At 47.1% G+C, this 27,559-nt stretch overlaps 2 protein-coding genes across 2 annotated transcripts in view; one reads left to right on the plus strand and one right to left on the minus strand.

Moving 5' to 3' along the window:
* LOC106591398 (polycystin-1) overlaps nt 1–6,898 on the minus strand; it is a 187,302-nt gene extending 180,404 nt beyond the window's left edge. Inside the window, exon 1 of the mRNA XM_082958430.1 lies at nt 6,374–6,898. Coding sequence (XP_082814556.1) covers nt 6,374–6,663 — 290 coding nt within the window. The 5' untranslated portion in view covers nt 6,664–6,898. The remainder of the gene's footprint in view (nt 1–6,373) is intronic.
* Nucleotides 6,899–20,469: 13,571 nt separating this feature from the next.
* LOC106564296 (somatostatin receptor type 5) overlaps nt 20,470–27,559 on the plus strand; it is a 95,580-nt gene continuing 88,490 nt past the window's right edge. The window contains exon 1 of the mRNA XM_045692058.2: nt 20,470–20,874. Coding sequence (XP_045548014.2) covers nt 20,506–20,874 — 369 coding nt within the window. The 5' untranslated portion in view covers nt 20,470–20,505. The remainder of the gene's footprint in view (nt 20,875–27,559) is intronic.

Genomic DNA, 27,559 nt, shown 5'->3' on the forward strand with positions numbered 1-27,559 from the left:
CTGTAGTGACAGTGAAGGGTCATGTCTGTAATGACATACTGTAGTGACAGTGAAGGGTCATGTCTGTAATGACATACTGTAGTGACAGTGAAGGGTCATGTCTGTAATGACATACTGTAGTGACAGTGAAGGGTCATGTCTGTAATGACATACTGTAGTGACAGTGAAGGGTCATGTCTGTAATGACATACTGTAGTGACAGTGAAGGGTCATGTCTGTAATGACATACTGTAGTGACAGTGAAGGGTCATGTCTGTAATGACATACTGTAGTAACAGTGAAGGGTCATGTCTGTAATGACATACTGTAGTGACAGTGAAGGGTCATGTCTGTAATGACATACTGTAGTGACAGTGAAGGGTCATGTCTGTAATGACATACTGTAGTGACAGTGAAGGGTCATGTCTGTAATGACATACTGTAGTGACAGTGAAGGGTCATGTCTGTAATGACATACTGTAGTAACAGTGAAGGGTCATGTCTGTAATGACATACTGTAGTAACAGTGAAGGGTCATGTCTGTAATGACATACTGTAGTGACAGTGAAGGGTCATGTCTGTAATGACATACTGTAGTGACAGTGAAGGGTCATGTCTGTAATGACATACTGTAGTGACAGTGAAGGGTCATGTCTGTAATGACATACTGTAGTAACAGTGAAGGGTCATGTCTGTAATGACATACTGTAGTGACAGTGAAGGGTCATGTCTGTAATGACATACTGTAGTGACAGTGAAGGGTCATGTCTGTAATGACATACTGTAGTGACAGTGAAGGGTCATGTCTGTAATGACATACTGTAGTGACAGTGAAGGGTCATGTCTGTAATGACATACTGTAGTGACAGTGAAGGGTCATGTCTGTAATGACATACTGTAGTGACAGTGAAGGGTCATGTCTGTAATGACATACTGTAGTGACAGTGAAGGGTCATGTCTGTAATGACATACTGTAGTGACAGTGAAGGGTCATGTCTGTAATGACATACTGTAGTGACAGTGAAGGGTCATGTCTGTAATGACATACTGTAGTGACAGTGAAGGGTCATGTCTGTAATGACATACTGTAGTGACAGTGAAGGGTCATGTCTGTAATGACATACTGTAGTAACAGTGAAGGGTCATGTCTGTAATGACATACTGTAGTGACAGTGAAGGGTCATGTCTGTAATGACATACTGTAGTGACAGTGAAGGGTCATGTCTGTAATGACATACTGTAGTGACAGTGAAGGGTCATGTCTGTAATGACATACTGTAGTAACAGTGAAGGGTCATGTCTGTAATGACATACTGTAGTGACAGTGAAGGGTCATGTCTGTAATGACATACTGTAGTGACAGTGAAGGGTCATGTCTGTAATGACATACTGTAGTGACAGTGAAGGGTCATGTCTGTAATGACATACTGTAGTGACAGTGAAGGGTCATGTCTGTAATGACATACTGTAGTGACAGTGAAGGGTCATCTTGCTGGTTTAGTTGGTTAGTACTGAGGTCTGTAGCATCGAAAGGGTTCAATATGTGCCCCCTTCGTCCCCTCTTGCTGATCTCTAAACGCACTCGCCCTCTCCCCCCTCTCTCTCTCTCTCTCTCTCTCCCCAATACTCTCCCCTCACCCCCTTTATTTACTGCCTTGTGGAATGCCTGTACTTCCGTGAGTGATGTCATCAGTTGCCGTCGTCACGGTAACAAAACAAACTCCTGCATATGGCCGGTGGATTCAGTCTTTCCCAGCTCGTTAAAAACAAATGGAGGAAAGAAAGAAAGGGATATGAAGAAAAAAGTATCACTTGTTTCTTTGAACTGAACATTTACACTATCAGGAGACGGAGGGATGAGGATACACTGGAGGAAGGAGAGAGAGAGGGGGGGAGAATAAGTTAGAGTGAGAGAAAGACTGCAACCAAGATGGAGAGAAAGGGGAAGAGAGAGATAACAAAAGAGGATGAGGAGGAGTGAGGAAGAGGAAAATAGGGAGAAAGAAGAATAGAGGGAATAGAAGGAGGAAGAGGGATGAGGGAGAGAGAGAGTAGTCCCTATACATGACATCTGTTAGACTACTGAAGAGACGAGGTGTACTGCCAGATCTAACTACTCTGTAAATACTCTGGTTTATAAAACAACATCTCCTGCTGTGTGTGTGTGTGTGTGTGTGTGTGTGTGTGTGTGTGTGTGTGTGTGTGTGTGTGTGTGTGTGTGTGTGTGTGTGTACAGTTGTACTTCTCCTGGGCTGGTCCGGGGGTGTGATAGTTGTGGTGTGGTTGTCCTGGTAACGACACAAAGCAAAACAGTGCTGTAGCCAGGAAAATGGAGATGTGTGTGTTTACAGCTACTGTGTGTGTGTGTGTGTGTGCGCGAGTGTCAACACCAGAATCATCCAAATTTCAGCTACTCTAGAGATATAATGTTTGTAGAAGTGAAGAATAGACCTATGCCTTGGTGTCCACATCAAACAGCCTTCAGCACTTCCCACTTTGTTTCTTCCTGTATCTCTCAGTCCAGACATGATGAATCCCTGAGCTCAGATCACACTTTACACACCTCTCTGTCCATAATACTCCTATTTTAAAAGGGCAAAACTGATCCTAGATCAGTATCCTACTCTGACAGTTCCATAACAGAAGAGTCCTGATATTGACCTAGGTCAGCTATGGAGCCCTGTGAGAGTTCCAGTCAGAGAATGAGAATTCATTAGAATCACAACTCATTTCATTGTAATTATACGGCTTCAACGGCTGTGTCGCTGGGATGGATATTCCTCTCCATCCACAGAAATGAGATGTATTTATTTACACTGTTCCAATGATATTTTCTACCGTTTACCAACTTTTCCCGGGAGGACAGCGGGGTTTGCTTAGCTTAAATGAACGCTCCTGTCCAGTTTGGCTGGACCCTGACACGACAGTATCACTCCTCGCCACTGCAGAAGCCATGTCTTCACTCAGTTATCCCTGCGAAAGGCCAGCCCCTTATGCAGAGCCAATGAAATGGAAACACGGCCACACGCACTGCAACATTAATGAATAGGATGAAGTGAATCCTACAGACCTAGGTCTTTACGGTTTCTCCTTTTACTATTAAACTACATACGACATATTAGTAGACAGATTACAGGACCAATTTCTGTCATTTCCATAGGCTGAGTAAAGGTCAGGCATATCCAAACAGAAGCCTATGGATTAGCATAACTATCTATGTATAGGCCTATATGAACCTTATTCCCCCCACGCAGTAGCCAGGTGGTGACCTAAACAAATGACATGCTGCAGTTTACTTCTAAAACCTCAACAGTTCGTTTAAAACACAACAAGTTTGTATTCCAGAAAACCCCAGAGCCTTGAGAAGAGATTTATCCTAAAAGTGAACGGGAGAAAAAGTTCAAACTTAACGGATTTGTGGGAAAAATAAACTGCTAACCTACGACGCTCCTTCAGTGGCAGCGAGAGGACAGAATGTTCCAGCCTGAAGTTTCAAATCTGCACCACGCCTGCCTTCAGAGCTGACCCGTCTTTAGGCTGCTACCCATCGGTCAAACTCCAAACAACAACATTTGATGTCCGCTGTCTTGGATAGTGACCTTCTAGGCCTAGGGCACTAACTCGTTCTATAAATCCTGCACCACACCGAACGCACCGCAACTGCCTCTGCAACGCAATGCTGCAAGGCAAACGCAGCGTTCCATTGGAAATGAATGTACTTCTGGTGTACCAAAACGCAACGACACTTTTGTTGTGTTCGAAGCGTAACACCTCGCAAAACGGGCAGCCAGAGAAGGGAGGATGCAGAGGCCAACTTGTTGCCTTGGAACTATTTTTGTTTTGGTCATTTGTCCTGGGGACAACTTACAACGTTGCTCAACATAGTTCTATGTGACTATGACGCACGTTGGTCTGCTGCAGCTACTTCCAGTTGAGGGTCACTATGGGTGGAGTATTAGGCTGCCCGCCCACACCATTGTTATGGTTGTCGTATGGATCAGACCAAAACGCAGCGGGAATATGTATACTCATCTTTTTATTTTGAAGAAGGAGAAACAAATAAATACGTATACAAAAAAAGAACGAAACAGTCCTGTCAGGTGCACAAACACTAAACAAGGAACAACTACCCACAAAATCCCACAGAAAAATACCCCTCTTAAATAGGACCTTCAATTAGAAGCAACGAGGAGCAGCTGCTTCCAATTGAAGGTCAACCCCATTAACTAAACATAGTAATAGAAAGACTAGAACGAACATAGAAATATACTAACATAGAACATTAACCACAAACCCCGAAACACATAAAACAAACACCCCTCTTACATAAGAACATAGCCCAACAAACCCCCGAAACACTCTAAACAAACACCCCCTGCCACGTCCTGACCAAACTACAATAACGAATAACCCCTTTACTGGTCAGGACGTGACAACCATATAATGAGTAAACACCAAGTATCCAAAACAAGTTCTCAACATTTGCTATTTGTCTCAATATCTATTAAACACGTGAAAATTTCTTATCACATTGAACAATTTCTCCTAACAATAAATACATGCACAATTCATAGGAGGAAACATGTATTGGACAACTACTACTACTACTACTATTGTTACTACTACTACTACTATTGTTACTACTACTACTATTGTTACTACTACTACTATTGTTACTACTACTACTACTGTTGCTTCTACTACTACTACTACTATTGCTACTACTACTACTACTGTTGCTACTACTACTACTACTATTGCTGCTACTACTACTACTATTGTTACTACAACTACTATTATTACTACTACTACTATTGTTACTACTACTACTATTGTTACTACTACTATTCTTACTACTACTACTGTTACTACTACTGTTACTGTTACAACTACTACTATTGTTACTACTACTACTATTCTTACTACTACTATTGTTACTACTACTACTACTATTGTTACTACTACTACTATTGTTACTACTACTACTATTGTTACTACTACTACTACTACTATTGTTACTACTACTACTACTATTGTTACTACTACTAGTATTGTTACTACTACTACTACTGTTGCTACTACTAGTACTACTATTGCTACTACTACTACTACTACTATTGCTACTACTACTACTATTGTTACTACTACTACTATTGTTACTACTACTACTATTGTTACTACTACTACTACTACTACTATTGTTACTACTACTACTATTGTTACTACTACTACTATTGTTACTACTACTACTACTATTGTTACTACTACTACTACTGTTACTACTACTACTATTGTTACTACTACTACTACTGTCCTACTACTACTATTGTTACTACTACTACTATTGTTACTACTACTACTATTGTTACTACTACTACTACTATTGTTACTACTACTACTACTGTTACTACTACTACTACCCATTGTAACGTCCTTTCTCTCATTACAAAATTGCTATTATATTGCTACTGCAACATTGTAACTGACTGCAAATTGGCATCAAAGGCCACAAAGCACATCAAAAGTATAAACTCAAAACAAAGCACAACAAAAGTATCAAATCAAAACAGTTACACCTCGATCACACATGGTACACAGCATCATCTGGATATGTCTGCAACAAAAGTTCAACATTCCCTTTCTGCTACCATTTCTGTCACAGCGACAGCGTTGTTGCGTTTTGGTACACCAGAATGACATTCATTTCCAATGGAACGCTGCGTTTGCCTTGCAGCATTGCGTTGCAGAGGCAGTTGGGGTGCAGTCGTTGGATTTATCGAACTTATGTGTCAAACTGTATGCGTAAGAGGACTTGACAATAAATGGTGGCAAAAGGCGAATGTTGAACATTTGTTGCACACATATCCAGATAATGCTGCATACCAATTTGGCAATGGCACTGTAGGTGTGATCGAGGCGTCAAGCAGTCTACAAATACAGTTTGAGGCATACGTTCGAAAAATCAAAGAACGCATTGGAACTGCCTCTGCAACGCAATGCTGCAAGGCAAACGCAGCGTTCAATTGGAAATGAATGTACTTCTGGTGTACCAAAATGCAATAACCCTGTCGATGTGATCGAGGCGTAACTTTTTCCATGACAGCATGCCTGGCAGCCTGCCAGTCTATTCTGGAGTATCATATCTGTAGTGAAACGGTGTGATATCTTTCTCAACACCAGCCAAACAAACGACCGATACAAACAATTGAACAAGAAGAATTAAAATGTTACGTCACGGGAGACGCCAACTCCCCATCCCTCCTCCACCGGAGGGAAAGTGCCAAGGGGCACACTCGGGGTTACGTCAATTACCGAGCGGTGCGGTGGCATACCTCACACGCCGCTTCCCATCTGGAGTGTCACATGCTAACGTTACAACCACTAGGCTACTTACAGAACGTTAGTTCCCGGTGGGAGGTCCCCCGCCGCTGGTCCCCGCTCCAGACCGATGTTCGTACAATTAACCACGCACGATTCCCGGGACCCTGGTGCGATAACACACGAACAGTTACCGGGACACGGGCTCCCGCAACTCCTACCGCTGCCGCCATCCCCGGGCGCTGGGCTCCAGCCCCATGCCTCCAGGCAACAGAGAGTGAAGAGCAGACTGGAAAATAATCCAAACTTTGGGAATGAGGCGCCATGTTTTCGCTTGGATAAAATCTGTCCATTTCTAAAAGGCATAGCTCACTCACATCGCATCGCCTCTGATGTTGGAAGGGTCCTCGCACTGAGGGAGAAAAACTTGTTCGTCGCTTTTTAACGGATTTCTTCATGTGAAAACATGCTAAGAGCGCAACTAACTTTTAAAAAAAACGTTTTTTAAACCTTCCCCAGGTTTTCGTAGACGTTTCGCCGTTCTCTGTGGTTATAACGGAACTAGCAGCGCTCTTCTTCTTCTTTTTTCAGAAGAAAAAAAGTTCCTTCAACTTCCTTTCTTTCTCCCGCCTTGTTTTGGCTGCCTTCACCCGCTGCGGTTCTACAAGTAAACACTGAGCGCACAGATTCCTTCTTGGGCTCCTTGGGAGAAAGATTCTACTTTTTTTATCATTCAACAATGTGTTATTATTACACAAGTAATCCGTTTAAGGATTTGTTTATACAATTATGTGTTTTGTATTTGCATATCAACATATCAGCCTTAATCGCACCAGAGATATTTTAGCCTACTCAAAATAACAAAACATTATCATATTTTGAAACAGCCCCCTCCCCTCTCCCCACCTCCAGTCCATTCCCTAGATGGGAGTATCTAATTGTGTGTGATGATGATGTGATAACACCTTTAAACAGTCCAGCTGTGTTCTTGGCCTTCTAGGAATATAGGAGAGTCAGCCACTCACCCAGCCAGTCACTCATTCAGTCAGCCAGTCACTCATTCAGTCAGCTAGTCACTATTTCAGTCAGTCACTCATTTAGTCAGCCAGTCACTCTTTCAGTCAGTCACTCACTCATTCAGTCAGCTAGTCACTCTTTCAGTCTGCCAGTCAGTCACTCATTCAGTCAGTCAGTCACTCATTCAGTCAGCGAGTCACTCTTTCAGTCTGCCAGTCAGTCACTCATTCAGTCAGCTAGTCACTCTTTCAGTCAGTCACTCATTCAGTCAGCCAGTCACTCATTCAGTCAGCCAGTCACTCTTTCAGTCAGCCAGCCAGTCACTCATTCAGTCAGCCAGTCACTCTTTCAGTCAGTCACTCATTCAGTCAGCTAGTCACTCTTTCAGTCAGCCAGTCAGTCACTCATTCAGTCAGCTAGTCACTCTTTCAGTCACTCATTCAGTCACTCATTCAGTCAGCCAGTCACTCTTTCAGTCAGCCAGTCACTCTTTCAGTCAGCCAGCCAGTCAGTCACTCATTCAGTCAGCCAGTCACTCTTTCAGTCAGCCAGTCAGTCACTCATTCAGTCAGCCAGTCACTCTTTCAGTCAGCCAGTCCACACTCTGAGCAGGTGTTATAGCTTTATGCAGGTAAGATATTATATTTAACTTACATCCCACTATCTTCTCTCTCAATAAATTCAAATCAAACAATCTCACTAATTCACTTTCATATACGCGTACGCACACACACTCCTCCCTCTCTTCTCCCCTCTCTCCCATTTCCTGTTCTGCTGCTAGGGCATGCGAGGGGGACGTTCCCGGTGCTGCTTGTGTTGGCCCACCCCATCTCCCCACACACACACACACACACACACACACACACACACACACAGCCCAGCCTGCAGCTCAGCACTCACAGAGCCACCGCTATAGAGCCTTATACCCAACAACAGCCCAGCCCATCTCCAGCCCACCCCACTGAGCCTAGCCTTCACCCCAGACCACCCAAGCCGACAACACACAGTCTTGCCCCAACTACAGAGCCAGACAGAGCCGCAACTAGAGCCAAAGGGACAGCAAGGTTAGGCACAATACAGGACTGGGCTAAGCTGGATAGGGTTAGGCTTGGCGGGGTTAGGCTTGGCTTGGCTGGGTTAGGTTTGGCTGGGTTAGGCTGGAGTATGTAGACTTGATTGGATTGGTTTAAATGGGTTGGGTGAAGTGGCCTGAACTGGAATGGGTTATGTGAACTGGAATGGGCTTGGGTATGGGGACTGGATTCAACTGGTTTCAATGGGTTAGTTGGAGTGGGCTGGGCTGAGGGAGAAGGGGCTGGGCTGGAGGAGAGGGGGCTGGGCTGAGGGAGAAGGGGCTAGGCTGAGGGAGTAGGGGCTGGGCTGGAGGAGAGGAGGCTGGGCTGGAGGAGAAGGGGCTGGGCTGGAGGAAACGGGGCTGGGCTGGAGGAGAAGGGGCTGGGCTGGAGGAGACGGGGCTGGGCTGGAGGAGAAGGGGCTGGGCTGGAGGAGAAGGGGCTGGGCTGGAGGAGACGGAGCTGGGCTGGAGGAGACGGGGCTGGGCTGGAGGAGACGGGGCTGGGCTGGAGGGGAGGGGGCTGGGCTGGGCTGGAGGAGAGGGGGCTGGGCTGGAGGAGACGGGGCTGGGCTGGAGGAGAGGGGGCTGGGCTGAGGGAGACGGGGCTGGGCTGGAGGAGACGGGGCTGGGCTGAGGGAGACGTGGCTGGGCTGGAGGAGAGGGGGCTGGGCTGGAGGAGAGGGGGCTGGGCTGGAGGAGAGGGGGCTGGGCTGAGGGAGACGGGGCTGGGCTGGAGGAGAGGGGGCTGGGCTGGAGGAGAGGGGGCTGGGCTTCTGTTTGGTTATGGGGAGAGTCTACTAGTCAGGAAAACACGACTTACTGCTGGGGCCTCAGACAATATTATTAAAGGACTGGAGGAAGTGAGCGAGAAAGAGAGAGAGAGAGAAAGTTTGTCGACGACACAACGGTGGTAGGCCTGATCACCGACGACAATGACAGCCTATATGGAGGAGGTCAGAGACCTGGTAGTGTGGACAACAACCTCTCCCTCAACGTGGACAAAACAAAGGAGCTGATCTGGACTACAGGAAACGGAGGGTCGAGCACGCTACAGTCCACATCCACGGGGCTGTAGTGGAGACGGTCGAGAGCTTCAAGTTCCTCGGTGTTCACATCACTAAGGACATATCATGGTCCAAACACACCAACACAGAGGTGGAAAGGGCATGACAACGTCTCTTCCCCCTCAGCAGGCTGAAAAGATTTGGCATGGGTCCTCAGATCTTCAAAAAGTTATACAGCTGCACCATTGAGAGCATCTTGACTGGCTGCAGCACCGCTTGGTATGGCAACTGCACGGCATCCGACCGCAAGGCGCTTCTTTGCAGTGGATCTATGTACACTCACTAGACTCTACCCACACACTCACATGACTCTACCCACACACTCACTAGACTCTACCCACACACTCACTAGACTCTACCCACACACTCACTAGACTCTACCCACACACTCACTAGGGGGAGACGGGGCTGGGGAGACTGGGCTGGGGAGACGGAGCTGAGGGAGATGGGGCTGGGGAGACGGAGCTGGGGAGATGGGGCTTCCTACCTGACTGTGTCAGTCTTCCTACCTGACTATGTGTCAGTCTTCCTACCTGACTATGTGTCAGTCTTCCTACCTGACTGTGTCAGTCTTCCTACCTGACTATGTGTCAGTCTTCCTATCTGACTATGTGTCAGTCTTCCTACCTGACTATGTGTCAGTCTTCCTACCTGACTGTGTCAGTCTTCCTACCTGACTGTGTCAGTCTTCCTACCTGACTATGTGTCAGTCTTCCTACCTGACTGTGTCAGTCTTCCTACCTGACTATGTGTCAGTCTTCCTACCTGACTGTGTCAGTCTTCCTACCTGACTATGTGTCAGTCTTCCTACCTGACTATGTGTCAGTCTTCCTACCTGACTGTGTCAGTCTTCCTACCTGACTATGTGTCAGTCTTCCTATCTGACTATGTGTCAGTCTTCCTACCTGACTATGTGTCAGTCTTCCTACCTGACTGTGTCAGTCTTCCTACCTGACTGTGTCAGTCTTCCTACCTGACTATGTGTCAGTCTTCCTACCTGACTGTGTCAGTCTTCCTACCTGACTATGTGTCAGTCTTCCTACCTGACTGTGTCAGTCTTCCTATCTGACTATGTGTCAGTCTTCCTACCTGACTGTGTCAGTCTTCCTACCTGACTATGTGTCAGTCTTCCTACCTGACTATGTCAGGCTTCCTACCTGACTGTGTGTCAGTCTTCCTATCTGACTATGTGTCAGTCTTCCTACCTGACTATGTGTCAGTCTTCCTACCTGACTATGTGTCAGTCTTCCTACCTGACTGTGTCAGTCTTCCTACCTGACTATGTGTCAGTCTTCCTATCTGACTATGTGTCAGTCTTCCTACCTGACTATGTGTCAGTCTTCCTACCTGACTATGTGTCAGTCTTCCTATCTGACTATGTGCCAGTCTTCCTACCTGACTATGTGTCAGTCTTCCTACCTGACTGTGTCAGTCTTCCTACCTGACTATGTGTCAGTCTTCCTATCTGACTATGTGTCAGTCTTCCTACCTGACTGTGTCAGTCTTCCTACCTGACTATGTGTCAGTCTTCCTACCTGACTATGTGTCAGTCTTCCTACCTGACTATGTGTCAGTCTTCCTACCTAACTGTGTCAGTCTTCCTACCTAACTGTGTCAGTCTTCCTATCTGACTATGTGTCAGTCTTCCTACCTGTAGAAGGGTGTTCTGATGCCGAAACCTTGGCAGCACCACAGTAAAAAAGGTGGATTTGCATCACAGCTTGCACTATTTTATATGCTCACCTAAACTAGTGCTGTGAGGAATGAAGAGAGAGAGAGAGAGAGAGAGAGAGAGAGAGAGAGAGAGAGGTGGGTTGAAAGGGAGATTGTTAGGAAGAGAGAGAGGGAGAGAAAAAAAGATGGAGAGAGGGAGAGAGGAATGAAGAGAAGAGAGAGAGAGAGCGAGAGAGAGAGAGATGGGGTGATAGGGAGATGGAGAGGAAGAGAGAGGGAGAGAAAGAAAGAGGGAGGGAGAGAAGAATGAAGAGAGAGAGAGAGAGAGAGAGAGAGAGAGAGATGGGGTGATAGGGAGATGGAGAGGAAGAGAGAGGGAGAGAAAGAAAGAGGGAGGGAGAGAAGAATGAAGAGAAGAGAGAGAGAGAGAGAAAGAAAGAGAAGAGGGAGCGAGAGAGAGAAAGCGGAGAAAGGAGCACAAAACCTTCTTTAAACTATTCTGAGTATCTCTATCTCAATATTTGTGTCTCTCTTTCTTGCTTGCTAATCTTTCTGTGTTTCCCACTTCATTCTCTTTGTCCTTACCTCCTTTATTCTCTCTCTCTATGTTTCTATGGACCTGGTGCTGTTGTGGTGATGTTGAGTATAGCTGCAACTGAGACACACACACACCTCTCACGCTAATCCCCTCGGACAGGCCGGTAAGGTCATCCCTCTGGCCATGTGATTGGTTCGCTCCGGGGGTAGTCGTGGAGACAGCCTAAACCCTGCCCCCTGTACCCACATGTCCATCAACTCTCGCCTGGTGGGGGATGCACCCTCCCCCATCTACCCCCCACAGAAAGAAAGGAAAGAGAGGGATGGAGAAGAAAGAGAGGGATGGAGAGGAAAGAGAGGAAAGAGAGGGTTGAGAGGAAAGAGAGGGATGAGAGGAAAGAGAGGGATGAGAGGAAAGAGAGGAGGAAGAACAGAAGAGATGGGTGCAAACAGGCTGAAAAACAAGATGCTGTTTTGGCATTATCCTGCAGCAGAGACACTCACACAGGGTTGGAGAGTAACAGATTACAAAACAAACTGTAACTGTAATCCCTCACCTTACCAGCTAAAACATGGTCAGCCAGTGGAAAATGGACTCTTGCAAGAGCTGCATATTGCAGATCCCAGTCTATGGAATACAAGTTTGAGTTCCTCCCTTCTAAACTCCCCCGTGGTATAGTTCCTCCCTTCTAAACTACCCCGTGGTATAGTTCCTCCCTTCTAAACTCCCCCGTGGTATAGTTCCTCCCTTCTAAACTCCCCCGTGGTATTGTTCCTCCCTTCTAAACTCCCCCGTGGTATAGGTCCTCCCTTCAAAACTCCCCCGTGGTATAGTTCCTCCCTTCTAAACTCCCCCGTGGTATAGTTCCTCACTTCTAAACTCCCCCGTGGTCTAGTTCCTCCCTTCTAAACCCCCCTGTGGTATTGTTCCTCCCTTCTAAACTCCCCCGTGGTATAGGTCCTCCCTTCTAAACTCCCCCGTGGTATTTCCTCCCTTCTAAACTCCCCCGTGGTATAGATCCTCCCTTCTAAACTCCCCCGTGGTATAGATTCTCCCTTCTAAACTCCCCCGTGGTATAGTTCCTCCCTTCTAAACTCCCCCGTGGTATAGGTCCTCCCTTCTAAACCCCCCCGTGGTATAGTTCCTCCCTTCTAAACTCCCCCGTGGTATTGTGGTCCTCCCTTCTAAACTCCCCCGTGGTATAGGTCCTCTCTTCTAAGCTCCCCCGTGGTATTGTGGTCCTCCCTTCTAAACTCCCCCGTGGTATAGTTCCTCCCTTCTAAACTCCCCTCTGGTATAGTTCCTCCCTTCTAAACTCCCCCGTGGTATAGTCCTCCCTTCTAAACTCCCCCGTGGTATAGTCCTCCCTTCTAAACTCCCCGCGTGGTATTGTTCCTCTCTTCTAAACTCCCCCGTGGTATTGTTCCTCTCTTCTAAACTCCCCCGTGGTATAGATCCTCCCTTCTAAACTCCCCCGTGGTATAGGTACTCCCTTCTAAACTCCCCCGTGGTATAGTTCCTCCCTTCTAAACTCCCCCGTGGTATAGATCCTCCCTTCTAAACTCCCCCGTGGTATTGTTCCTCTCTTCTAAACTCCCCCGTGGTATTGTTCCTCTCTTCTAAACTCCCCCGTGGTATAGTTCCTCCCTTCTAAACTCCCCCGTGGTATAGTTCCTCCCTTCTAAACTACCCCGTGGTATAGTTCCTCCCTTCTAAACTCCCCTGTGGTATAGTTCCTCCCTTCTAAACTCCCCCGTGGTATAGTTCCTCCCTTCTAAACTACCCCGTGGTATAGTTCCTCCCTTCTAAACTCCCCCGTGGTATAGTGCCTCCCTTCTAAACTCCCCCGTGGTATAGTTCCTCCCTTCTAAACTCCCCCGTGGTATTGCACTCCATACTGTTAACAACTAGTTTCATTTAAGAAGACCAGGGGGCGCTTTTATTGCTCAGTCTAATTGGTGCTGATTATAAAGACTGCCCATAGGCCGAACGGACACCTGCTCAAACTCACACACTTTTGATCGACTTAAACATCTGCAAATAATCCAGATTTCAAAGTGTCACCAACAAAAAGGTCAACAATAGGCCTATAACAAATGCAGCGTATGGCATTACATTTTCACATGCAAACAGTACTTTCTGGTGGTGGTCAAAGCATGCCATATTCATAGCAGCTTTTATTGTTCAGCTGGAAGCAATGAACCCAATCAGTTCTCCATGACAACACAATCATAAACAACAGAGTAGCCTAATTAGTCCTTAGCTTTTGGGGTTATGCTCAGGTAAAACAATTTGACTAATCTATCTAAACTGAGTGTACAAAACATTAGGAACACCTTCCTAATATTGAGTTGCCCTCAGAACAGCCTCAATTCATTGGGGAATGGACTACAAGGTGTTGAAAGCGTTCCACAGGGATGCTGGCCCATGTTGACTCTAACGCTTCCCAAAGTTGTGTCAAGTTGTCTGGATGTCCTTTGTTTGGTGGACCATTCTTGATACACACAGGAAACTGTTGAGTGTGAAAAACCCAGCAGCATTGCAGTTCTTGATAAACTTGTACGCCTGGCACCTACTACCATACCCTGTTCAAAGGCACTTCAATATGTTGTCTTGCCCATTCAGCCTCTGAATGGCACAAATACACAATCCATGTCTCAATTGTCTCAAGGCTTAAAAATCCTTCTTTAACCTGTCTCCTCTCCTTCATCTACACTGGTCGAAGTGGATGGAAGGAGCAGGTGTTCCTAATGTTTTGTACACTCAGTGCAGATTGCTGATGCTACAGGGAACAAAAGGACACTGAAAACTCACTGTGATCTTGTCCTTGGACAGACATGTTGCATGGGTGATTGTTTATATGTGTGGGTGAGAGAGAGGCCAACAAACTCCATCACCATGTTAACACTCAGCACTTGCTTCACAACATAGATATTCACTGAGTTAGACTGCTTAACAAGATAGAAATTCACTGATTTAGATTTCTTCACAACATATAAATTCACTGAGTTAAACTGCTTCTTTCTCTCCTCCCTTTATTCCTTCAAACAGAAAATACAGGATTATTTTCTGTTTCCTTTGATGCCAGAATACATTTACATTTTTTTACATTTTAGTCATTTAGCAGACGCTCTTATCCAGAGTGGATACATTTCATACATTTTTTTCCCCGTACTGGTCCCCCGTGGGAATCAAACCCACAACCCTAGCATTGCAAACACCATGCTCTACCAACTGAGCCACACGGGACTAGTTATAATCTCATTAACATCCAATCACCCAAAGATTGTTTTTCAGTCAAATGTTCATTGTTTTCTTAATGTCATGCTGTCATTGGTCAGTGCTGAGTTCCATCATCAATCCAATTGGTCAGACTTGATGCTGTCCACGCTCTTATTGGTCAGTATTGGTTCTATCCTGTCTCCCTTTGCTGCCCCCCCTTTTATTTTTTACTTTTATTTAACTAGTGTCAAGCCAGTTAAGAGCAAATTCTTATTTACAATGACATCTTCTCTCTCTCTCTTTCCCTCTTCTCGCTCTGTCTCTTTTTTCTTTCTGCCCCTGACTTCCTTATCAACTTCCTTCTCTCTGTGTTTGTGTTCCTGGTCTGCCTGTCAATGACATTTAGTTTCCATGCCTCTCTCTCTCGCTCTCTTTATATATCTCCCTCTCCCTCCCTCCTCACCTCCCTCCCTCTCTACCCCCTCTACCCCGCCCTCTGTCCTTCCTTCCCTCTCTCTTTCTACGCCCCCTCTCCCTCCTTCCCTCCTTCCTCTCTTTCCATACTCCCTCTCCCTCCTCACCTCCCTCCCTCTATACCCCCTCTACCTATTTTACAGTATTCTCTCTCTTCACTATACATACCTCTACCTGTTTACAGTATTCTCTCTCTTTTCACTCTCTCCTTTTCTCTCTTTCTCGATCTCCTCTTTGTAATATCATATTTTTTATTCTACCTTTATTCTACCTTTATTCTACCTTTATTCTGCCCTATTCTACCTTTATTCTACCCTATTCTACCTTTATTCTACCCTATTCTACCTTTATTCTACATTTATTCTACCTTTATCTACCTTTATTCTACCCTATTCTACCTTTAATTACCATATTCTACCTTTATTCTACCCTATTCTACATTTATTCTACCTTTATTCGACCTTTTTATACTTTATTCTACCTTATTCTGCCTTTATTCTACCTTGATTCTACCCTATCCTACCTTTATTCTACCCTATTCTACCTATATTCTACCCTATTATACATGTATTCTACCTTTACTCTACCCTATTCTACCTTTATTCTACATTTATTCTACCTTTATTCTACCTTGAATCTACCCTATTCTACCTTTATTCTACCCTATTATACCTATATTCTACCTTTATTCTACCCTATTCTACATTTATTCTACCTTTATTCTACCTTTATTCTACCCTATCCTACCTTTATTCTACCCTATTCTACATTTATTCAACCTTATTCTACCCTATCCTACCTTTATTCTACCCTATTCTACATTTATTCAACCTTTATTCGACCTTTATTCAACCTTTTTATACTTTATTCTACCTTATTCTACCTTATTCTACAAATAAATCTAGCCCTAGATTTATTTTTATACAAGAGTGTACTTGAATTAGAGTGTTTACTTAACCCATGTACCCTTACCATGAGTGGACTACACCGGTTAACCATCAGGGGCTTCTCTACACTTGAACCACCAGAGGGGGTTAGTTCACACATCAGGTTAATGTCTAATGTCCTGGGCTGCATCCCTATGTATGCACTACTTTTGACCAGAGCCCATAGGGAATAGAGTGCCCTGGTGAAAAGTAGTGCACTATAAATAGGGTAAATAGGGAATAGGGTGCCATTCGGGACACAACCTCTAGTCTTCTATTTTCATCCAGTCTGAAGCAGCGGCCAAGACTGACTGGACTGGAGAGCCTCTTCTACTAAAGAGGGGGTTGAGTGGAGAGAGGGAGAGAGAGAGAGAGAGATGAGTGGAGAGAGAGGGATGAGAGAGAGAGAGATGAGTGGAGAGAGAGGGATGAGAGAGAGAGAGATGAGTGGAGAGAGAGGGATGAGAGAGAGAGAGATGAGTGGAGAGAGAGGGATGAAGAGAGAGAGAGAGAGAGAGAGAGATGAGTGGAGAGAGAGGGATGAGAGAGAGAGAGAGAGAGATATGAGTGGAGAGAGAGGGATGAGAGAGAGAGAGAGAGAGAGAGAGAGAGATGAGTGGAGAGAGAGGGATGAGAGAGAGAGAGAGAGAGAGAGAGAGAGAGAATAAATATTGATCTGGTTAGTGAAGTAAAAATATGGCTCACCACTCAATCGAAAAGTAGGTTTCCTTTTACTAAGATTGAGTTATTCTAAATCTTAATTAAGTCTGTCTCTGTGTGTGTGTGTCCATGCCAGTGTGTGTGTGTGTGTGTGTGTGTGTGTGTGTGTGTGTGTGTGTGTGTGTGTGTGTGTGTGTGTGTGTGTGTGTGTGTGTGTGTGTGTGTGTGTGTATGTGTTTGTGTGTGTGTCCATGCCAGTGTGTGTGTGTGTGTGTGTGTGTGTGTGTGTGTGTGGGGGGGGGGGGGGGGGGGGGGGGGTGTACCCATAAAGGCCGTTGCAGTGCAAGCGCGGGGAAATCCTGATAACTGTATGCAGGTAGGGCACAAGGCTGTGCGGGTGCAGGGCTCGCCCCTTCTGACATCCCGTAGAGAATGTAATTACTTAACGATGAGGAGTCGCAGTCGTGCCCGCTCGATATAGAGCTGTCAACCGCGTCAGGTAACACCTGCGGAGAGAGAGAGAGCGATCAGAACCCTGCCGCCTACGAGCTCTTTACAACCCTCCAGCGCTCTGATCTGATCTGGCGTGAGAGGCTGCATGGCGTAAGACTTTACAGTTGATTAAACATCAGATTTCTCTATACCTTGGTGTTGCTAGTGCGTGCGTCAGAAGAATACTGCGCTTCTGAATGACTTGCTCTATGAGGTTCAGGCCGGGTAACTATAAAGCATGTTGTGCCTACTGCTGATGTAAAAAGCACTTTATAAAATATATGTGATTGATTGATTGAACAGCAACGGGTTTCCGTGAGGGTCATGTTCATCTAACCTAGTAGAATGATTTTGAGTCGTGATCCTCTCCAGGGGGGAGACTACCGTACATCAGACCTCAATTTACCTCTCATCCTCTTCCTCTCTCTTCCTCTCCCTCGCTAACTCACGGCATGGTGTGTGCGCAGGTGAGCGAGTACATGCACGAGCGCCCTATCGGGTAATGGGTCGGGTGAGGGACGGTTGTGTGCGGGGCAGACAATACAGGGGCGAAACCTGCACGGCAACATCTTGGTGACATCATCTGACTGCGGGATAAATGTCACGCACGTTCCTCGGCCGAGTGTTAAATACTCCCACCCCGTACGCGGGAATCAGACCCCTTCTCTCTCCCTCTCCAAAAAGACCCTGCATGCGCGAGCTCCCCCGCCACACGCACTTATCTGCTAAAGGTGTTTCTGGAGAGAAGAAACACAACATTAAAACATACCCCCTACCCTATGTCACGTGTTTTTGAGAAACCTTGATGAGATATTGAAGGTGGCCAGCAACAGCCTTGGGCGGAGAAGATGCACTTTTCATCCAACAGCAGACCCCCATTTCCTCCATGATCTTAGCCAACTGAGGCGAGACACTCCTGGGAAGTTGTGAAGGAAAGCCGCCCCACTAGATAAAAACAACTCAACCAAATGCAATTCTAAACTAGACGTTAAAATGACGTCTGTGCCCAGTGGGGCCTCGCCTCGGTTGGGACTGGCTGTAGCGGGGAGATATGGAGCGGTATCCGGAGCGCATAGGAGAGGAGCTATATAGGATAGCCTCACCCTACAGATCAACTTGACTGGGTTTCAAACCACTGCGAACAACAGCTACGTGAGGCGGAAAAGTTGTGAGGAAGAGCCGGAAAGATGCCGACACCCAGCCCAGAAGAGTAGCCTCTGTTTCTCAAACCCCGGTTCATAGACATGGACCGATACCAATCGCTTGGAGAATAGTGACCTTTCCGTCAGATAGTTAGCTGACACCGGTTAAGTCAGTTATGAAGTAATGATTAAAATCAAAATGGTCCTCTAAGTAGGAAGACGAGCAGAGCAAGAGAGAAGTAGAGACGCTGCGCTAGAGTGATCAGTACCGATACCACGGACAGCGACTGAGAGCGCCAGGCTCCGCTCTCTCACCTCAACCGAAAAAACGGTTTGGAATTTGAAATATTTCATGAAATATTGAAAATACACTTCTTTGGGAGGATGTAACAACGAGTTTCTCTGGATTTTGATTGTTTTCAAAACGAACCATGAGAAGAGAAGGACTTTTATCTTCAGACTTTTATCCGTTCATCTTTGGAAATCGGTTCAGTCATCCACATCTTTAGACTTTTTCTTCTCGCTGTCTTTTAAGTTTCAAATACATCGGAATTTGAATTTCCACTTAAGCTTAATTGAGAATGCGCACTTAAAGCCAGGTAAAACTTAGCCTAACATTATTTTATAACCTACAATCTGATATAGCCTACATAATCGAGAAAAAAAACATGTTTTTTTTATAATACATTTAGTATATTTTTGTAACATTGAGATTTTGTATGTGTGCTATTCCATAGGTTTAGGACCTATGTCATATATAAGGGTGTTTGAGACTCCTATATGTTGAAGTTGGATCCAAGGTCTATGTGTATGCTGACAGTGCGACATTTTGGCAGTTAAGCCATTTTTCTACTTCCCCAAAGTCAGACGAACTAGTGGATAGGCTACCATTTTTATGTCTCTGCGTGCAGGTTGAAGGAAAGTTGAAGGTCGTTTCGGGAGCCATTGCTAACTAGTGTTAGCGCAATGACTAGAAGTCTACACGAATCGTTAGCATGCTAGCTGTTCATGTAGACTTCCAGTCATTGCGCTACCGCTAGCCAACTGCACGTAGAAACATACAAATGGTAGGCCTATCCATGATATCATCTGACTCTGGTTAAATTACCGACACAGCTTTTAAACAGCGTGCAGAAAAGGCTACCTGGGTGGTGAGGAAGGGAAGTCCCAGGATGTACAGTTCGTCTGCACGCTGTGTGTGTGTGCTTGTTCATGTTAGATTAGTTGTTTACGCAATGTCCATGTGTGAGCATGCGTGTGTATGTGTGTGTATGTCTGTGTGTGTGTACGTGTGTGTATGTCTGTGTGTGTGCGTGTACGTGTATATGTCTGTATGCCTGTGTGTGTATTTGTGTGCATATGTGTGTGCATGTGTGTGTGTGTATGCGTGTGTGTATGTGTAGGTGTGTGTATGTTGGTATGCGTGTATGTGTGTGTATGTTGGTATGCGTATATGTGTGTGTGTGTATGCGTGTGTGTGTATGTTGGTATGCGTATATGTGTGTGTGTATGTATGTGTGTGTATGCGTGTGTGTGTATGTTGGTATGTGTGTGTGTATGCATGTGTTTGTGTGTATGTGTGTGTACGTGTGTATATGTCTGTATGTGTGTGTGTGTGCATGAGTGTGTGTGTTGGTATGCGTATATGTGTGTGTGTGTGATGTGGTGTGTGTGTGTGATGTGGTGTGTGTGTGTGTGTGTGCGTGCGTTAGTGATGCACGTGTCAGCTGTTTGCTAATAACCCATCCACAACCGCCCGACAACATGTGATGAATCGTACATTTTTACTGGAGTTTTACAGTAGATAGAGTTGCATTCCTTTTATCACAGAGACTCACACACACACACACCTCTTTTAATTTTCTGTCTCTTCTGCTGCAGGTCTGAAGGTCTCCTCCCCTCCCCTACACACCCTACATCCACAATGGAGCCTGTGGACAGGACAGGCTGGACACCGCTCTCTGGTGACCCCAACACCTCCACACCCAACCTGGGGTATCACTACTCCTACCCTGATTCTGGTACTGCGACCCCGTCCTTCCCCTCCCCATCCTTCTTCCCCAGTTCCTCCTCCAACGTGTCCAGTCAGAGTGTCCCGTTCCAGGGCAGCAGTACCCTGATGACTGCGGTCATCTCCCTGAGTGTGTTCGTGGTCGGCCTGATCGGTAACACCCTGGCTATCTACGTGGTGCTGCGCTACGCCAAGATGAAGACCGTCACCAACATCTATATCCTGAACCTGGCAGTCGCAGACGAACTGTACATCCTGGGACTTCCCTTCCTCACCACCCAGGTAGCCAAGAGGTTAGAGGTTAGAGATGAACTGTACATCCTGGGACTTCCCTTCCTCACCACCCAGGTAGCCTAGAGGTCAGAGGTTAGAGATGAACTGTACATCCTGGGACTTCCCATCCTCACCACCCAGGTAGTCTAGAGGTCAGAGGTTAGAGATGAACTGTACATCCTGGGACTTCCCTTCCTCACCACCCAGGTAGTCTAGAGGTTAGAGGTTAGAGATGAACTGTACATCCTGGGACTTCCCTTCCTCACCACCCAGGTAGTCTAGAGGTTAGAGGTTAGAGACACACTGTACATCCTGGGACTTCCCTTCCTCACCACCCAGGTAGTCTAGAGGTTAGAGGTTAGAGATGAACTGTACATCCTGGGACTTCCCTTCCTCACCACCCAGGTAGCCTAGAGGTCAGAGGTTAGAGATGAACTGTACATCCTGGGACTTCCCTTCCTCACCACCCAGGTAGTCTAGAGGTCAGAGGTTAGAGATGAACTGTACATCCTGGGACTTCCCTTCCTCACCACCCAGGTAGCCTAGAGGTCAGAGGTTAGAGATGAACTGTATATCCTGGGACTTCCCTTCCTCACCACCCAGGTAGTCTAGAGGTCAGAGGTTAGAGATGAACTGTACATCCTGGGACTTCCCTTCCTCACTACCCAGGTAGTCTAGAGGTTAGAGATGAACTGTACATCCTGGGACTTCCCTTCCTCACCACCCAGGTAGCCTAGAGGTTAGAGGTTAGAGATGAACTGTACATCCTGGGACTTCCCTTCCTCACCACCCAGGTAGTCTAGAGGTCAGAGGTTACAGATGAACTGTACATCCTGGGACTTCCCTTCCTCACCACCCAGGTAGTCTAGAGATTAGAGATGAACTGTACATCCTGGGACTTCCCTTCCTCACCACCCAGGTAGTCTAGAGGTCAGAGGTTACAGATGAACTGTACATCCTGGGACTTCCCTTCCTCACCACCCAGGTAGTCTAGAGATTAGAGATGAACTGTACATCCTGGGACTTCCCTTCCTCACCACCCAGGTAGTCTAGAGGTCAGAGGTTAGAGGTTAGAGATGAACTGTACATCCTGGGACTTCCCTTCCTCACCACCCAGGTAGTCTAGAGGTCAGAGGTTAGAGACACACTGTACATCCTGGGACTTCCCTTCCTCACCACCCAGGTAGTCTAGAGGTTAGAGATGAACTGTACATCCTGGGACTTCCCTTCCTCACCACCCAGGTAGTCTGGAGCTCAGAGGTTAGAGATGAACTGTACATCCTGGGACTTCCCTTCCTCACCACCCAGGTAGCCTAGAGGTCAGAGGTTAGAGATGAACTGTACATCCTGGGACTTCCCTTCCTCACCACCCAGGTAGTCTAGAGGTCAGATGTTAGAGATGAACTGTACATCCTGGGACTTCCCTTCCTCACCACACAGGTAGTCTGGAGGTTAGAGGTTAGAGATGAACTGTACATCCTGGGACTTCCCTTCCTCACCACCCAGGTAGTCTTGAGGTTAGAGGTAAAAGATGAACTGTACATCCTGGGACTTCCCTTCCTCACCACCCAGGTAGTCTAGAGGTCAGAGGTTAGAGGTTAGAGATGAACTGTACATCCTGGGACTTCCCTTCCTCACCACCCAGGTAGTCTAGAGGTCAGAGGTTAGAGGTTAGAGATGAACTGTACATCCTGGGACTTTCCTTCCTCACCACCCAGGTAGTCTAGAGGTCAGAGGTTAGAGACACACTGTACATCCTGGGACTTCCCTTCCTCACCACCCAGGTAGTCTAGAGGTTAGAGATGAACTGTACATCCTGGGACTTCCCTTCCTCACCACCCAGGTAGTCTGGAGGTCAGAGGTTAGAGATGAACTGTACATCCTGGGACTTCCCTTCCTCACCACCCAGGTAGCCTAGAGGTCAGAGGTTAGAGATGAACTGTACATCCTGGGACTTCCCTTCCTCACCACCCAGGTAGTCTAGAGGTCAGATGTTAGAGATGAACTGTACATCCTGGGACTTCCCTTCCTCACCACACAGGTAGTCTGGAGGTTAGAGGTTAGAGATGAACTGTACATCCTGGGACTTCCCTTCCTCACCACCCAGGTAGTCTTGAGGTTAGAGGTAAGAGATGAACTGTACATCCTGGGACTTCCCTTCCTCACCACCCAGGTAGTCTAGAGGTCAGAGGTTAGAGATGAACTGTACATCCTGGGACTTCCCTTCCTCACCACCCAGGTAGCCTAGAAGTTAGAGGTTAGAGATGAACTGTACATCCTGGGACTTCCCTTCCTCACCTCCCAGGTAGTCTAGAGGTCAGAGGTTAGAGGTTAGAGATGAACTGTACATCCTGGGACTTCCCTTCCTCACCACCCAGGTAGCCTAGAGGTTAGAGGTTAGAGACACACTGTACATCCTGGGACTTCCCTTCCTCACCACCCAGGTAGTCTAGATGTTAGAGGTTAGAGACACACTGTACATCCTGGGACTTCCCTTCCTCACCACCCAGGTAGCCTAGAGGTCAGAGGTTAGAGATGAACTGTACATCCTGGGACTTCCCTTCCTCACCACCCAGGTAGCCTAGAGGTCAGAGGTTAGAGATGAACTGTACATCCTGGGACTTCCCTTCCTCACCACCCAGGTAGTCTAGAGGTCAGACGTTAGAGATGAACTGTACATCCTGGGACTTCCCTTCCTCACCACCCAGGTAGTCTGGAGGTTAGAGGTTAGAGATGAACTGTACATCCTGGGACTTCCCTTCCTCACCACCCAGGTAGTCTTGAGGTTAGAGGTAAGAGATGAACTGTACATCCTGGGACTTCCCTTCCTCACCACCCAGGTAGTCTAGAGGTCAGAGGTTAGAGATGAACTGTACATCCTGGGACTTCCCTTCCTCACCACCCAGGTAGCCTAGAAGTTAGAGGTTAGAGATGAACTGTATATCCTGGGACTTCCCTTCCTCACCACCCAGGTAGTCTAGAGGTCAGAGGTTAGAGATGAACTGTACATCCTGGGACTTCCCTTCCTCACTACCCAGGTAGTCTAGAGGTTAGAGATGAACTGTACATCCTGGGACTTCCCTTCCTCACCACCCAGGTAGCCTAGAGGTTAGAGGTTAGAGATGAACTGTACATCCTGGGACTTCCCTTCCTCACCACCCAGGTAGTCTAGAGGTCAGAGGTTACAGATGAACTGTACATCCTGGGACTTCCCTTCCTCACCACCCAGGTAGTCTAGAGATTAGAGATGAACTGTACATCCTGGGACTTCCCTTCCTCACCACCCAGGTAGTCTAGAGGTCAGAGGTTAGAGGTTAGAGATGAACTGTACATCCTGGGACTTCCCTTCCTCACCACCCAGGTAGTCTAGAGGTCAGAGGTTAGAGACACACTGTACATCCTGGGACTTCCCTTCCTCACCACCCAGGTAGTCTAGAGGTTAGAGATGAACTGTACATCCTGGGACTTCCCTTCCTCACCACCCAGGTAGTCTGGAGCTCAGAGGTTAGAGATGAACTGTACATCCTGGGACTTCCCTTCCTCACCACCCAGGTAGCCTAGAGGTCAGAGGTTAGAGATGAACTGTACATCCTGGGACTTCCCTTCCTCACCACCCAGGTAGTCTAGAGGTCAGATGTTAGAGATGAACTGTACATCCTGGGACTTCCCTTCCTCACCACACAGGTAGTCTGGAGGTTAGAGGTTAGAGATGAACTGTACATCCTGGGACTTCCCTTCCTCACCACCCAGGTAGTCTTGAGGTTAGAGGTAAGAGATGAACTGTACATCCTGGGACTTCCCTTCCTCACCACCCAGGTAGTCTAGAGGTCAGAGGTTAGAGGTTAGAGATGAACTGTACATCCTGGGACTTCCCTTCCTCACCACCCAGGTAGTCTAGAGGTCAGAGGTTAGAGGTTAGAGATGAACTGTACATCCTGGGACTTCCCTTCCTCACCACCCAGGTAGTCTAGAGGTCAGAGGTTAGAGACACACTGTACATCCTGGGACTTCCCTTCCTCACCACCCAGGTAGTCTAGAGGTTAGAGATGAACTGTACATCCTGGGACTTCCCTTCCTCACCACCCAGGTAGTCTGGAGGTCAGAGGTTAGAGACACACTGTACATCCTGGGACTTCCCTTCCTCACCACCCAGGTAGTCTAGAGGTTAGAGATGAACTGTACATCCTGGGACTTCCCTTCCTCACCACCCAGGTAGTCTGGAGGTCAGAGGTTAGAGATGAACTGTACATCCTGGGACTTCCCTTCCTCACTACCCAGGTAGTCTAGAGGTTAGAGATGAACTGTACATCCTGGGACTTCCCTTCCTCACCACCCAGGTAGCCTAGAGGTTAGAGGTTAGAGATGAACTGTACATCCTGGGACTTCCCTTCCTCACCACCCAGGTAGTCTAGAGGTCAGAGGTTACAGATGAACTGTACATCCTGGGACTTCCCTTCCTCACCACCCAGGTAGTCTAGAGATTAGAGATGAACTGTACATCCTGGGACTTCCCTTCCTCACCACCCAGGTAGTCTAGAGGTCAGAGGTTAGAGGTTAGAGATGAACTGTACATCCTGGGACTTCCCTTCCTCACCACCCAGGTAGTCTAGAGGTCAGAGGTTAGAGACACACTGTACATCCTGGGACTTCCCTTCCTCACCACCCAGGTAGTCTAGAGGTTAGAGATGAACTGTACATCCTGGGACTTCCCTTCCTCACCACCCAGGTAGTCTGGAGCTCAGAGGTTAGAGATGAACTGTACATCCTGGGACTTCCCTTCCTCACCACCCAGGTAGCCTAGAGGTCAGAGGTTAGAGATGAACTGTACATCCTGGGACTTCCCTTCCTCACCACCCAGGTAGTCTAGAGGTCAGATGTTAGAGATGAACTGTACATCCTGGGACTTCCCTTCCTCACCACACAGGTAGTCTGGAGGTTAGAGGTTAGAGATGAACTGTACATCCTGGGACTTCCCTTCCTCACCACCCAGGTAGTCTTGAGGTTAGAGGTAAGAGATGAACTGTACATCCTGGGACTTCCCTTCCTCACCACCCAGGTAGTCTAGAGGTCAGAGGTTAGAGGTTAGAGATGAACTGTACATCCTGGGACTTCCCTTCCTCACCACCCAGGTAGTCTAGAGGTCAGAGGTTAGAGGTTAGAGATGAACTGTACATCCTGGGACTTCCCTTCCTCACCACCCAGGTAGTCTAGAGGTCAGAGGTTAGAGACACACTGTACATCCTGGGACTTCCCTTCCTCACCACCCAGGTAGTCTAGAGGTTAGAGATGAACTGTACATCCTGGGACTTCCCTTCCTCACCACCCAGGTAGTCTGGAGGTCAGAGGTTAGAGATGAACTGCACATCCTGGGACTTCCCTTCCTCACCACCCAGGTAGCCTAGAGGTCAGAGGTTAGAGATGAACTGTACATCCTGGGACTTCCCTTCCTCACCACCCAGGTAGTCTAGAGGTCAGATGTTAGAGATGAACTGTACATCCTGGGACTTCCCTTCCTCACCACACAGGTAGTCTGGAGGTTAGAGGTTAGAGATGAACTGTACATCCTGGGACTTCCCTTCCTCACCACCCAGGTAGTCTAGAGGTCAGAGGTTAGAGATGAACTGTACATCCTGGGACTTCCCTTCCTCACCATCCAGGTAGCCTAGAAGTTAGAGGTTAGAGATGAACTGTACATCCTGGGACTTCCCTTCCTCACCACCCAGGTAGCCTAGAGGTTAGAGGTTAGAGACACACTGTACATCCTGGGACTTCCCTTCCTCACCACCCAGGTAGTCTAGATGTTAGAGGTTAGAGACACACTGTACATCCTGGGACTTCCCTTCCTCACCACCCAGGTAGCCTAGAGGTCAGAGGTTAGAGATGAACTGTACATCCTGGGACTTCCCTTCCTCACCACCCAGGTAGCCTAGAGGTCAGAGGTTAGAGATGAACTGTACATCCTGGGACTTCCCTTCCTCACCACCCAGGTAGTCTAGAGGTCAGACGTTAGAGATGAACTGTACATCCTGGGACTTCCCTTCCTCACCACCCAGGTAGTCTGGAGGTTAGAGGTTAGAGATGAACTGTACATCCTGGGACTTCCCTTCCTCACCACCCAGGTAGCCTAGAGGTCAGAGGTTAGAGATGAACTGTACATCCTGGGACTTCCCTTCCTCACCACCCAGGTAGTCTAGAGGTCAGATGTTAGAGATGAACTGTACATCCTGGGACTTCCCTTCCTCACCACACAGGTAGTCTGGAGGTTAGAGGTTAGAGATGAACTGTACATCCTGGGACTTCCCTTCCTCACCACCCAGGTAGTCTTGAGGTTAGAGGTAAGAGATGAACTGTACATCCTGGGACTTCCCTTCCTCACCACCCAGGTAGTCTAGAGGTCAGAGGTTAGAGGTTAGAGATGAACTGTACATCCTGGGACTTCCCTTCCTCACCACCCAGGTAGTCTAGAGGTCAGAGGTTAGAGGTTAGAGATGAACTGTACATCCTGGGACTTCCCTTCCTCACCACCCAGGTAGTCTAGAGGTCAGAGGTTAGAGACACACTGTACATCCTGGGACTTCCCTTCCTCACCACCCAGGTAGTCTAGAGGTTAGAGATGAACTGTACATCCTGGGACTTCCCTTCCTCACCACCCAGGTAGTCTGGAGGTCAGAGGTTAGAGATGAACTGCACATCC

The sequence above is a fragment of the Salmo salar genome, chromosome 12 (assembly GCF_965601325.2).
Source record: "Salmo salar chromosome 12, fSalSal1, whole genome shotgun sequence".
Lineage (NCBI taxonomy): Eukaryota > Metazoa > Chordata > Actinopteri > Salmoniformes > Salmonidae > Salmo > Salmo salar.